We start from the raw sequence: 14,247 nt of genomic DNA, 5'->3' as shown, positions 1-14,247 counted from the left end.
TATAAAGTTTACTTGCAGACCGAGTCTAGTGCATCACACATCTACGTACGCACGTCTGTCGATCATGATGGCTTGGCTTGTAATTTTGCTGTGCTTCTATGGCAGTGTTTGCCAAGTTAATGGAGCTGCTCCACATTCTAAAAGCCATTCGGTCGCCGATATTCTTACCGCACTGGACAAGATAATTTCTAGATTAGAGGACATTCTAGCCACAAAAGAAGCGAGAATCACCCAGCTCGAGGAAAGACTGAACATCGAATTAGTAAATAACGATGAGCTGAGGCGGGGAATGGACCAGGTTAAAGTGAAGCTTGAAAGTCATATTAATGAAAAGGATGATAAGATCAGAGAGCTCGAGGCAAAGTTAGACGCTGAAATTAAGAAGAGAAAGACAGAAATATCAGGACTGACAGAGAAAATGACAAACATGATGGAGACGTTGAAAGAATGTTCATACCAATCGTATGGAGAGGATGACGGAATCGCTACTAGAAAGGATGATGTATTAGAACGAAGGGGATTGGACAATATAACACCGCAACACACAGTGGCCAGTAATGGTAACCAAGACAACATGGTGAAGAGTCATCTTGAAAGTAATTACAGCAAAGGGCGGATAGTAAGGAGACTTAAACGTAAGTATATGTAAATTGAAGTATTTACATACATAGACTCATTTTCATTATTTCGCAGATAAATATATGTTCTACGATGTCAGTCGATCTCTTTGGTTAGTTAAATGTCCGTGAATCATAACATCACCAGCTATGACCTCGCTATACAAAGTTGGGAATCCAAATGACAGCAACTCACAGATGTTCTTTCATATCGCAATGTTTCGGGGTACAATCTTTCTTAATATCCAGGGGTGACGATCGATATGGTTATATCGATGTGGGGTAAAATTAACACACCTGGATATTCCTTTCATGAATTTTACATAATATAACACAAACGAGGCGAATAAATTATAAGAAGTTGGTTCAAACCAATTTATTAAACCATTTGTTTATTTGTTTCGTTTACTGATTAAGAGGGTCTTCAAATCAACAAAAGTTAATAAAACATACTATTTGGTCCGTTTTCTGCTTATTACTGCTTATTACCGTTACCTGTTGTATTATAATATGTCGGGACTTGTGGTTAACGTTTAACTTTACACAACGAAAATAGAACCCCCCATACCCATACCTATAAAAGGACATGGGTAACAGCTCGTCCTTGCCATTGGTGTGCACAAATGCTATAAATGGAGATCCAAGGCACACCGTTGTATCAGAATAAACCAGTCAGATTAAATCATAATTCAACTGATAACTCATTTTCTTTAGGCGTTGCCACATCATCATCAACTGTTGCATTCCACACGGAACTGACCACAGCTAAGACGTTGGTAAATGGTGTAATAATGATATTCAACAATAAGCTTCTCGACCAAGGCAATGGCTACAACCCACAGGACGGGATATACACAGTGCCAGTGTCCGGTACGTATGTGATCACGTGGAAAGTTATCTCCGAAATTAACACCTTTATCTATACAGCCCTCATAGTTAATGGAGTAGAGAAGGACATTCGCTCACCAATTCTGAGGATATAACAGACAAACATCAATCCACAGCGATTGTTGTTCTGCGTTTGGAAGAGGGAGATCATTTGTTCATACGTGTTACAAGGACAAACACTGGGAATGTGGTTAGCAGTACACTTCATGGCTACCCCACACTATCAGGATGGAAAATATAAGATGAATCTTTTGTTGAATTCAAGTGAAGAATTGATAATCAAATCAATTGATCAGAAAAAAATAATAACTGTAAATAAAAACATTAAACCAATTGTGAGAACTCATTCTTTCAGATGATGATCATTGAGCCTTGCAGTTATGGCGTTAGAATTGTACTTGCTGTCCCTATGCATGATCGTAAAAGAAGTTTAGGATATTATGTTTTCTTCCTAACTACCTTTATTCTTCCTATCGTCCCCCTTGACACCGTCTCACATTTGGCCTTATGTTGAGGATTTAGGCCCTGTGAGGTAGGCTCTGAGTTTTGTCCCCTGCCTGAACCTCCGTACTCCACACTCCGCACTAAATGTCCCCCTTGCCCTACACCTTGATGGATCTGATAGGCTTAACTGAAGGGGACCACTTGACTCTACTCCGATTATTTGTTTCATATCATATGCAGGTACTGCATGATGCTCCACTACGATGATTTGCTTGTTTGTTTGATTACTTTAACGTCCTATTAACAGACAGGGTCATGTAAGGACGGCCTCCCGTGCATGCAGTGTGTGAAGTGCGAGGTGCGTGTTTTGGGAGACTGCGGTATGTTGGTGTTGCGTCTTCTTGTATAGTGGAACTCTTGCCCCTTTTTATAGTGCTATATCACTGAAACATGCCGCCGAAGACACCAAGCAACACACCCCACCGGTCACATTATATTGACCTATGAAAACTCACTTATTCACCAGACTGTGGTCACTGCATCAGATTGATTTGCATCAAGCAAACATAATAACAAGAGCTCTTGTTGTCTTTCGATTCTCGGATGGTCTCTTCAAGGATGACGGCCGCCATAAGAGGAGACGTATTTGCAGTAGACTTTCTTCGCATCGTATTCTGGATGGCAGAAACTGAAGACTCGCATTACTATGAAGAGCCTCTGGTACTCTGGTGATTACTGGATAACTCTTATGCCCGATAGTTGTTGGCATCAAAAGTTCTTGTATATCTCTGATGAGCTATATGCTTTTACGGACTTCTTTAGCAAAAGTAGATTTGAAGTAAGGTTATCTGTGGGCATTGAAGAGTTTCAAAATGCAAGTAAACCATCTCCATTAAAGGTGGTATCTCCGACACTAAGTTTATTGATGCATCCTTCTAGTCTGTCTCTATGTTCATTTACGAGTGTTTAGATGCAGTTTGCACCATTAAGCTTTGCTTTGACGATTTCAGTTCTGTCAGAGGGAGCTGTCAAGACGTCGTAATCCACATATGCCTTCACAGGTATTTCCTTGCTGTTTTCCTGACTAGAAGGAGCGGATTATCTCACAGGGGACCAACTAAATGAAAATGGATGTTGTCATACATTTTCTCTATTTGGAAAATGGACTGATGAGTATATATGACAGTCATGTGATTTTGTTTTTCAAAATATACGAGATTTGAAAAATTATTAAAAAAACTCTGTTTTATATAAAACTAAATATCCCGATTTTTAAATAATTTTTCAAATCACGTATTTTTTTTTTTTTTTTGGGGGGGGGGGGAAATCACACTGTCATATATACTCATCAGTCCGTCCACTAAATTCAAAAATGAACGACAACATCCATTTCCATTGAGTTTTTGCCCCCTGTGGATTATCTAGGATTACATATTAGATCTTCCATTACGTTTGCATTCCCAATGGAATTTGTGAGAGCGACACATGGCTGATATAAGTAAGTTTAAATCTTTATCATTTTCTTTGGTCTGTCAATTGGATAAGTCAAGTGATCACTGCCACCTGTTTAATGATTTCGTCAGTGTCCGGTATTGCCTTCTCAATACAAGTTTTTCCCTTCGTGAGGAGCTCTTATTAGGTGTTTTTCATCTGTGGCATTCGTCAGTGAAATAGCCCTATAAAAAAGACAAGTGAGCCATTATCACAATGAAACACAACAGGAATAAACCGCAGCTTCCCAAAATATACATATATTCACACACCGCAACACTTTGACGCATGGGAGGAGGCAGTCCTTAAATCGCAATGACTGTCAAAAGGCTGCTAAACATAATAACAAACGAACAAACTAGTCCGAGTCGGTAACCGAGGGTTGGTTTGTGTATCGTCCTAAAGACAGGGGTCAGATATAAAAACGTGACCTCCACTTCAATGCCGCAGTTTAAAAATAAAACATATATTGCAGACCAAAATGTGTTGTGCTTGCAATATCAAGACATTGATTATTTTCTGTTCACGTTCAGAAAAGCATATTTGCAAAGGCTATATTCAATATTGAATTTCGACAATTATTTTGTCGGCATTTGTTACATCAGAATACATGAAAATAAAATTAATTTGCTTGCTTATGCGTAATCGGTCGGTACAATAATACCCTGTATATCATTTTCCTCTGTAACTAATGCAGATTTACCATGTAGCTAAGAGTATGAAGAATTTCAAAGATGACTCGCAACCTTATAAAGTTTACCTGAGAAATGATAGGGGTATACAAGTATATTACTTCACTACCTTCATACACACGTCTGCCATGGCGCCCTGACTTGTAATAAGTCATACTAATGAAAAGGATTATAAGATCAGACAGCTCGAGGCAAAGTTAGACGCTGAAATTAAGAAGAGAAAGTCAGAAATATCAGGACTGACAGAGAAAATGACAAACATGATGGAGACGTTGAATGAATGTTCATACCAATCGTATGGAGAGGATGACGGAGATGGAATCGCTACTAGAAAGGATGATGTATTAGAACCAAGAGGATTGAACGCTATAACAGAGAGCCACACAGAGGTCAGTAATGGTAACCACGACAACATGGTGCCGGGCCACCTGGAAAGTAATTACAGCAAAGGGCGGATAGTAAGGAGACTTAAACGTAAGTATATGTAAATTGAAGTATTTACATACATAGACTCATTTTCATTATTTTGCAGATATATATATGTCCTACGATGTCAGTCGATCTCTTTGGTTAGTTGGTCTATCACTTTCGCTCTTTTTGTCATAGTGAAAACTGTTTAAGTGTTATACATATTTTTCTCCATTTGTCTGACTTTTAAACTTTCTAATTTTACCACTTTTTATAAAGTTGCAGCATTGGAAGTATTTTTAATTATAAAAGTAAAAAATCTTTTTAACGTGTACACGTAAAAAATAGTCTCGAAAGAGGCCGAATCATTCCGAACTCTTCCGAATATCGTCGCGACAATCTCGAAGTAACACGAGAGTTGTGAAAGCAAGAGAAATGTCAACTATTTTTCGTTAACAAAACATGTGGTCGACCTCAACAGACTGGATCTACAAAGAAAATAATGCTCGCACATTACAATATTTGATACACACAATATTGAAATACGGCAATGTGTAAAATAGATGTTTCAAATACTCACTCTGTAGACATATACCAGCACGATTTGCTCATATTAGTCAGAAGGAAAACGTAAACAAACACATGTGCGCTTACGCTAGTTACCTGGATCACCACGTGCAGGACGTGTGGACGTCAGTCATGTGATACGATTCGGAATATTCCAACACCCGAAAGTACTGAACATGGCGTTGATTGAAGGCGTTTTATTCAAAACCAGGCATATATGATCCCTAGATTGCGACTCTCTTATATGCTGACATATGGTTTTGGGGAGATAATTCATCAAGATACATGACCATGTTCAAATATCAAATGTTAAAACGACATATCGTTTCAGTGAAAATTACAAGAAATACAACTTTAAATGTCCGTGAATCATAACATCACAAGCTATGACCTCGCTATACAAAGTTGGGAATCCAAATGACAGCAACTCATAGATGTTCTTTAATGTCGCTATGTTTCGGGGTACAATCTTTCTTATATCCAGGGGTGACGATCATTATGGTTATATCGACGTGGGGTAAAATTAACACACCTGGATATTCCTTTCATGAATTTTACATAATATAACACAAATGAGGCGAATTAATTATAAAAAGTTGGTTCAAACCAGTTTATTAAACCATTTGTTTCGTTTACTGATTAAGAAGGCCTTTTAAATCAACAAAAGTTAGTAAAATAACTATTTGGCCCGTTTTTTAGCTTAATTGACCGTTACCTGTTGTATCATAATATGTCGGGACTTGTGGTTGACGTTTAACTTTACACAACGAGAATAGAACACCCCCCCCCCCGTACCTATAACAGGGCAAGAGGTAACAACTCCGCCTTGCCATTGCTGTGCACAACCATGGCGCGCCATTGTATCAGAATAAACCAGTCAGATTAAATCATAATTCAACTGATAATTCATTTTCTTTAGGCGTTGCCACATCATCATCAACTGTTGTATTCCACACGGAACTAACTACATCTAAGACGTTGGTAAAGGATGTAATAATGATATTCAACAATAAGGTTCTCGACCAATGCAATGGCTACAACCCACAGGACGGGATATACACAGTGCCAGTATCCGGTACGTATGTGATCACGTGGAAAGTTATCTCAGAAATGAAAACCTATATCAACACAGCCCTTATAGTTAACGGGGTAGAAAAAGGGCAATCGCTCACCAATTCTGAGGATATTACAGACAAACATCAATCCACAGCGATTGTTGTTCTGCGCTTGGAAGAGGGAGATCATTTTTTCATACGTGTTACAAACACAGACACTGGGAAGGTGGTTAGCGATATCGCTAATGGACACCCCACATTATCAGGATGGAAAATATAAATTAAAGCTTTTCTTAAGTGAACTGATCGAATAACAATTTTGATAGCTTTGTATCCGTAAAATGTGGCGCAATTTTAATACTAGATGTGATGAAATGGACAGAGAATGCAAAAAGAGCATTTTTCTGATCGGAAAAATTAAACAGTAAATAAAAGCATAAATCAAATATGAGAATGCATATTCTTTCAGATGATGAATATTCAATAGCAAACATTGTTGATAACTACAAAGACGTCTTTACAATCTGATTAGTATCGACGGTTACCAATGTTAACCAGCCTAGTCTGGAGCGTAGTGGAGACACTTGGGTTCCGCGGGGGTGATTAGTATCACTATGTATGAACAACACACAAACAGGCCCATTGGGATGTACTCAGCGAAGCGTGTTGTTGGTCGTCATATTGTCTGCAGCCCAGCTTCCTAGAAGCATTTGATAGATACTTAATAAATAACTTACTATTGAATAATTTAATCTGTGTGTCTAATCATTAAGGTGTGCTTACACGACATTCTATAATGTTACAAATGATCCTACTGCATGCATATCCACAGCATGAAGACGTATATATCAGGGCTCTACATTCTTCTATTCACCAAGTTTTACATTTTACATTTTCACTGCAGCCCTATTATTTAACCTTATAAGTGCAGTTGGCATTCAGAAGTCTATGAACTGCCATTCGGTTATTATGGCGTCATTATCATTATGACATCACAATTATGCCGGCGATCACGGAAACGCTGATAAGCGCTTCATTCGATTTGCCTTTGACCAGTTTGCATTCATTTTTGCTATGGGTGCCAACTACAAGACATTCAATGTTTCAATATACAAGTTCAAGCTGTCCCGATGTTCTTTTCTATATATCCGGGCCGGGAAGTTCTCTTTTGCTTTTAGATACAATGTTTACAGCTCCGTTAACAATACAAAATACTTCAAAAGTGTCGTGCCAAGTTTTAATATAACAATTAAGTAGTACACTATCACTTCTGCCGCACTTGCTTAACTTTTAATTTCTACTTACCCGAACCCATTGGTAATACTATTTAAATTCATTGTATTTCTAACAGACTAGCATCTATTTTATCCAATCACACACAAGTTTGCGTCATAATAACAGTCTCGCTTACCCAACTTTAACATTATCACAAATATTTACATCATTACGTCACAACTCAATATCCTTTTTTCTGTTTTACTATTCATTGCCAGGAGACGCAGCAGGAATGCAAAAAGGAAACGTAAACAGAAGAAAATACTATAATTGTTTCTATTTTCTATCAGTATTCTATGTTAGAAAGAAATAAAAGCAAAGGAAATGTTGGTAAAACTTTAGTTTATTAGACATTTAGACATTTTTTGGAATACATCTATATGCAAGAGGATTCCAAGGGAAGAAGTCGCGTTTTCCCGGGTGAATGAAAGGTTGATCTAGATCTGGAAAATGTTTGCATATGTGGTCAGGTGCGCAGCCGCAATCGCCATTAACGGAAATAACATTGACACAAGATCCGTTGGTTGGTATGTAAGGCTGACAAGATGCTGAAAAAGACATTTGAACTTGTTCAAGTCATGTCCTACTGTGATTGTGACGTTCCTATTAATTAGATCGTCTTTTTTTTTCTTTCTCATTCGAACTAATGGTTCTTTTTAACGGAAATCAAGGTAAACAGACCAATAAATAGTTATGGTATTGAATGTGGTAAAACAGGCCTCAGAATCTTGAAGGATCTTTTTTAATAATATATACAAAGGATTATTCATTTATACTTTTTAAAACATCATAGTCACAGAAATTAGAATATAAAATGTTAAGTAAAAATTACTTACAGCTTACGATATATTGGAGATCTGGAAGGGGAGCTAACTGTCGTTTACTGGCGGCCATGATGTTTGGAATCTTTGAGCAACATTTATCAGCATTACACTCACTATCGTCCTGACACTGTAATGCAGCTATCGGGACTAACGTCGTCTTCGCTAGTGTTACCTGTAACCATTCAAAGCTAAATGTTATACAACTATGTACTGGCTTTCTTTGAAGCATGGAAAGCTGCAATATACAAAATCACACCAAAAGTGTTTAGGAAAAAATTGATACAAATGTTTTAGGTTTATTTGTCATTAAATAAAACTAGGTGGCACGCACTCTAAATGTGCTTGCTTCATGGCTCACACCGCATGCATGCATTGGAGGCCGTCCTCACATGACCCTGGACGTTAATTAATCAAACAAATTAACAAAATCATTGCTCGTGATGAAATGCTTCTTGATACTATGGTGGGCGCTAATACCACTCTTGGATCACTCTTTGGATAGTGAAAACGAGACTCCGCCAGAACTATGCAGTCTTTCAGTGACCTTAACTATGAAATACAGTCACAGTCAAACAAATCTGTAACGATAAAAACAAAACAAAACCAAAAACATACCGACATTAAGGACGCACATACTGCGACAAAGGCTATCCTGACAGTCATGACTGCTTCGTTTCAGGGTCGGATGATAATCTTCACTTATCAGTAACAGATCAGTATATATAGTGTCAAAGAATGTGACGGGAACCTAACAGACGCGAATGTATTCTAGTAAGTAAAAGTATATCGTAATTCTTATCATAGAGGCATAACAGACGCGAATGTATTCTAGTAAGTAAAAGTATATCGTAATTCTTATCATAGAGGCAGAGCGGTCACGTATTATCTGATTTCATATTTTGATTATATGGTTTGATTGATTTGACTTGACGTGACAGCTATGTCTTTACAGATACAACACCGAACTCTCTGTACTGAAGTAGAAGCGATAGGTATCGCCTGTTTGACCGGGTGGGGTGTGTTGCTTGGTGTCTTCGGCGGCATACTTCTGTGATATAGCACTAAAATGGCAACAATAATATAATCTTTTTAATAGTTTGCAGACGCCCTCTGATATAGTAGTCATCTGCTCAGAGGATATTGACGGTCATTTTCGTTAAATGCTACCGTGTTGGAATAGGTGGATATGAAAGCACGCGCTACCTGTCAAACTGGTTTTCAACACTGACCACATTTTTAGCTTTGTCAAATGATTACAGACCACATCAATCAATTTTTGATGTATTGGTATCCGCCGGTGTGTGACCAATTGACGTGTCGGTAGTTCATTAACAAACGCTCAAGTAATGAGTTTTGATATTTTGTTTTATTCAAGATATTTATAATGACAACATTTATCGGTAATTGGGAGATACATAAATACCTGTACAAAGTACATTTAATATAACAGGGTTTGGATCAAAGCATAATCCTTCAGAAAAAAATAAATGCTTTTCCAATTATCACATAGATTCAAGAGTGGTCTTCTGGATTGTTGAGCGGTGTTTGTTGTTATGTCTGTATAATTTGATGCCCTTTAAGATTGGTTAACAGGTTTTGCCAAAAGTTTCCATGATACTTGTAAACTTCGTACTCCTTACACTGACCATGTGGGCCCCAGTGACGAGATGGTTTGGTCAATCTCGCGACTCTCTACAACATAAGTATTCATAATTAATACCTAACACAATGGTTTGATTTATCGCAATATCAACAATAATATTCCAATTTTGTTTAAACAACTGTTCTATGAACAAAAATATCGCTTTAATTTAACATTTTCCCTCAAAATTCAAATATATATATATATATATATATATATATATTCAGAAGGAAATAAATATTGTCAAAATAAAGCATGCAATTACTCTTATTGTAGGCAATGCTTCATTTAACAGAATCTTTTTTCAACTCTCGCAAAAATAATTGATATAGGACCATTCCCAGAACTGATTTGAAATTTATACCATTCCATGTTTGGTAAGATTTTGTTTGTTTGGTTGGTTGATTATTTTAACTTCCTTTTAACAGCTAGGGTCATGTAAGGACGGGCTCCCATGTATGCTGTGTGTAGCGTGTGCGAAGTGCGAGGTGCGTGTTTTGGAAGACTGTGGTATGTTCGTGTTGTGTCTTCTTGTACAGTGGAACTGTTGCCCTTTTTATAGTGCTATATCACTGAAGCATGTCGCCGAAGACACCAAGCAACACACCCCACCCGGTCACATTATACTGACAACGGGCAAACCAGTCTTTTATGATCATGCAATATGGGCAGCAGGTGCAATTTTAACGCCCTACATGCAGGGCAATGTTTGGTACTAAAACCCAAAGACAACTTACATACATCAGGATACCTACCTGCTTTAACGAACCATGATTTTCGTAAATCCTCTTCACAGCGACAAGCGGTATAGGTAATACAGGTAGAATAGCGACATAAACCAATCACACCTGCGTAGTCCGGGTACTTATACCCCTCATAAACCGGACCCTCGAACCGAAGCACAGCCGTTATGAAGGCAATCTAAAACAAGACAGACACATGTTTGTAAAGGTTTTATCATAAATACCCAAAATACACATTTTCCAAATGATGAACACTTGTTTTCGAGCGATTTTTGAACATATATCCTCCATAAAGGAATTCTATAGACTTCGTTTGTTTGATTAATTAACGTCATATTAACAGCTATGGTCATGTAATGACGGCTTCTCATGTATGCGATGTGTTGCGTGTATGTTGTGTATATTGTGCGAGGTGAGTGTTTTTGGGAAATTGCGGTATATTCATGTTGTGTCTTCTTGTATTGTGGAACTGTTGGCCTTTCTATAGTGCTATATCACTGAAGCATGCCGTCGAGGACACCAAGCAGCTCACCCCACCCGGTCACATTCTACTGACGTAAGACTCCTGTCCTTTTTATATTTTTTATATTTATATATCATACTTAGAGATGACGCCTATAGCAGACATTGGATACTTACAGACATTACTGTTGGGGTAATTAGACACCATGACACACGGATAATTGTAGTCACAGCCTTCCCAGTCATTATTTCAATATCTCGACTGAATCTCTCCGCGCCTACAACATTCAATATCATCACAGATAAAACAGCTTACGCTCTAATTTCACGATGGTTGGTTAGGAAGCAGACGTAAAAAGAAATGTAAGGTCCTAAAATTAGTCGCCTTTTACGATCATGCATTAGGGGCAGCAGGTACAATTCTAACCCCCAACCTGCAGGACAACAGACAAGTTCATTACGTCGGATGCACATTAAAGCTTTAATTTATATTAATTATGTAAATTAAATATTTTTTAAATATAACAAAGGTCTGAAATTGAAGTGAATAGAGATTTTCTCCATTGCTTACATATTACAGCTTCCTCATAATATGCACAGGAATCGAAAAATTATCAAACCATTTCCAAAAACAAAAAATACCATAAATCCAGCCGATCACCAAACATTCGAATGTTGATATCACGAAGATACAGAAGGAATAAGTGTACCAGTCGATGAGTTGGAATACGTAGATACCACCCTGAATGTAAATAAAACAGTGAATGTTTACAAAGGATATTATCACTGGACGTAAACAAAGGCATGGCATGTTTTTTACAAAGATGGGGAGCTCTGGTTGGTATTTTCTTCTCCTCATAGTATTTTCACGTTCGACAGACTACTGTTTGCCTTGAATTAGTTATAAGAAGCTCTCTTAAAATAGTGTAATATTGTAGAATTCTTGCATTTTATTAGGTACACAAAATTAAAATTGTACGGTGATATTATTGAGCAAATTTATCTTAAAACAGTACATAAAAATGCTATTCTCTCCTGTGTTGTAAATATTATTCCAGAAGAAAAGAACAGTATAAAGACAAGCATCAGTAGCTGGTACTTCCGTCCTTCGAGTGTTTTCGGAAATTTGTCCATAAAACCACTTATCACTGTTTCTAGGAAACAGAACTATAAAAGGCAAATAAAATATATCGGTCAAATATATAAATGATAAATATATGTACAGAAATACTTAAGACCCAAATTCATAATTCACAAACATTCTTATAATAAGTAAATTTATTTTGAACATAGGCTATGTATCCGATGTATTTTGCTGAAATCTCGTATAACTAACCATCGCTGTCTTTGAACCACGAAATGGTATGGTGCGGACTTTATACCATTCAAAAATTATATTTGAATGCTATATATACCGTTTTTTATTAGACGCAATCGATCGTATTGAATGTTTAAATGAGTGATTTTAACAGGCTGAGAAAAGGTGAGTTTGTAGAAAATGCAATTAGCGTCACGAACAAAGCGCTTAAATATGACCATTGCTTAAGATAACAGTAAAATTGATATCACAAAACTCTTTCAAACAATAAAGTCTATCTCGTCACATTATATGATTTTATCAATATTAATAAAGTTATTATTAAATGGTGTTGGATTCTAATTTAGCTGATTTGAAATGATATCAACCAGACTTACCTGGCTGTGTATGCCAACTGTGAAAAGCATAAAGAAGAAAGTGACGGCCCATAGCTGTGGAAAAGGGAGACGTTGGAGTACTTCGGTTTATACGAGAAACACTAAACCGGGACCTGAAACGAAGCGAAAAATCATTCTAAAACTCTGCTAATTGCGACTTGGTTATTCTGGAAAACTTATCACGTGTGCTGAAAAAATATACGGGAAACACTTTAAAATCTTATTTTTTAACCAAGATAATCAAAATGCATATTTAATTTGATCCGCGAAATATTATTTGTAAAATCCGTTAACAGTATGGCTTACATGTAATAATTTATTCCAAATATTGAAATGCTTCAATAGACGAAGTTTAGAAAGTAAGGCAGTGATTTTGCGCATGCATTGGTATACCTATGATCTATTTCAACGTTTCAGGTTTAGTTAATGGAATGTGTAAGGAGTTAAAGAATAAGGGAAAAGCTGTATGTTACAGTTTTAGAAATTGAATGCCTAATACATAATATTGTTCAAATAAGATATAAGCTCCGTATGGTATTGGCAACCGTACCTGATTCTGCTACTTCGTTGATAGACAAGCCAGCCTCGAATGCAAGAAATCCAAGTATTGAGAATATTACCAATCCAAAAAGGAAGTTACTGAACAAGTCCGCAGCTTCCACCACCGCAGTATCCCTGCGGTGAAAATTTCAATAACACAGTATTACATGTAAGGGCAAATATATAGTTCTGGCTATTAAAATGTGTTAAACAATTCAAAATGCAATTTGAAAATTTCGCGGGAGAATAATTTTGTTTATATTTTTTACGTTCTATTAACAGTCAGGGTCATGTATGCGGTGCGTTGTTCTTGTTTTGGGAGACTGCGGTAAGTTGGGATGTTAATAAATTCCCCATACCTAAGGATGTTTCCATGGAATTTTTGATAGCTTGCCATCGTGATCACTGCACCAAAAATTGGACCAAGGGAATAGAAAACCTGTAGTGCTGCCTCTAGCCAAACCTACAGACATACGAAGTCATGTCATCAACTGGAAATTGTAATAATTGTTATATATTTTTCATCAAGACAAATAATTTGATTTCTTGCCACTATCTTCTATCACAATCAATAGTATACATGCTCTTTCGGTTTGTGTTCAAAGCTGTGGATCTATGTAACAGGTTGAAGTAATGAAACTCCTATGTCAGGAACTGGAGCGTTAACATACGAACATGTGCAAGTGTGGTTTTAACATTGTAACCTGATAATGAGCCAGTCGGGTGAAGTCAGGAGTAAGATACAACAGTACACCAGCAAAAGATCCTTCCAACCACATACTCCGAATCAGAAGTACGAACAGCAACAGGAATGGTGCTAACACAGTCACGTATACAACCTTGGACAAATGATTTCATTAGTGTTAACTGAATACTGTAGACGTACTTATGTTAACGGTAGTTA

General features: G+C 37.1%; 1 protein-coding gene and 1 pseudogene across 1 annotated transcript; both read left to right on the top strand.

Annotated features, from left to right (window-relative positions):
- The first annotated feature begins 32 nt into the window (after positions 1-32).
- Positions 33-1,833, top strand: LOC138316906 (uncharacterized; annotated as a pseudogene).
- Positions 1,834-4,383: 2,550 nt separating this feature from the next.
- On the top strand, positions 4,384-6,442 carry LOC138316486 (uncharacterized). Its single transcript, XM_069258179.1, has 2 exons — positions 4,384-4,606; positions 6,027-6,442. The coding sequence occupies exons 1-2, from the start codon at positions 4,384-4,386 to the stop codon at positions 6,440-6,442; spliced, it is 639 nt and encodes a 212-aa protein (XP_069114280.1).
- The last annotated feature ends 7,805 nt before the right edge of the window (positions 6,443-14,247 follow it).

Source organism: Argopecten irradians, chromosome 2, assembly GCF_041381155.1.
Source record: "Argopecten irradians isolate NY chromosome 2, Ai_NY, whole genome shotgun sequence".
Classification (NCBI taxonomy): Eukaryota; Metazoa; Mollusca; class Bivalvia; order Pectinida; family Pectinidae; genus Argopecten; species Argopecten irradians.
Note: the sequence above shows the minus strand (reverse complement) of the source record. Positions and strands in the feature narration are given on the sequence as shown.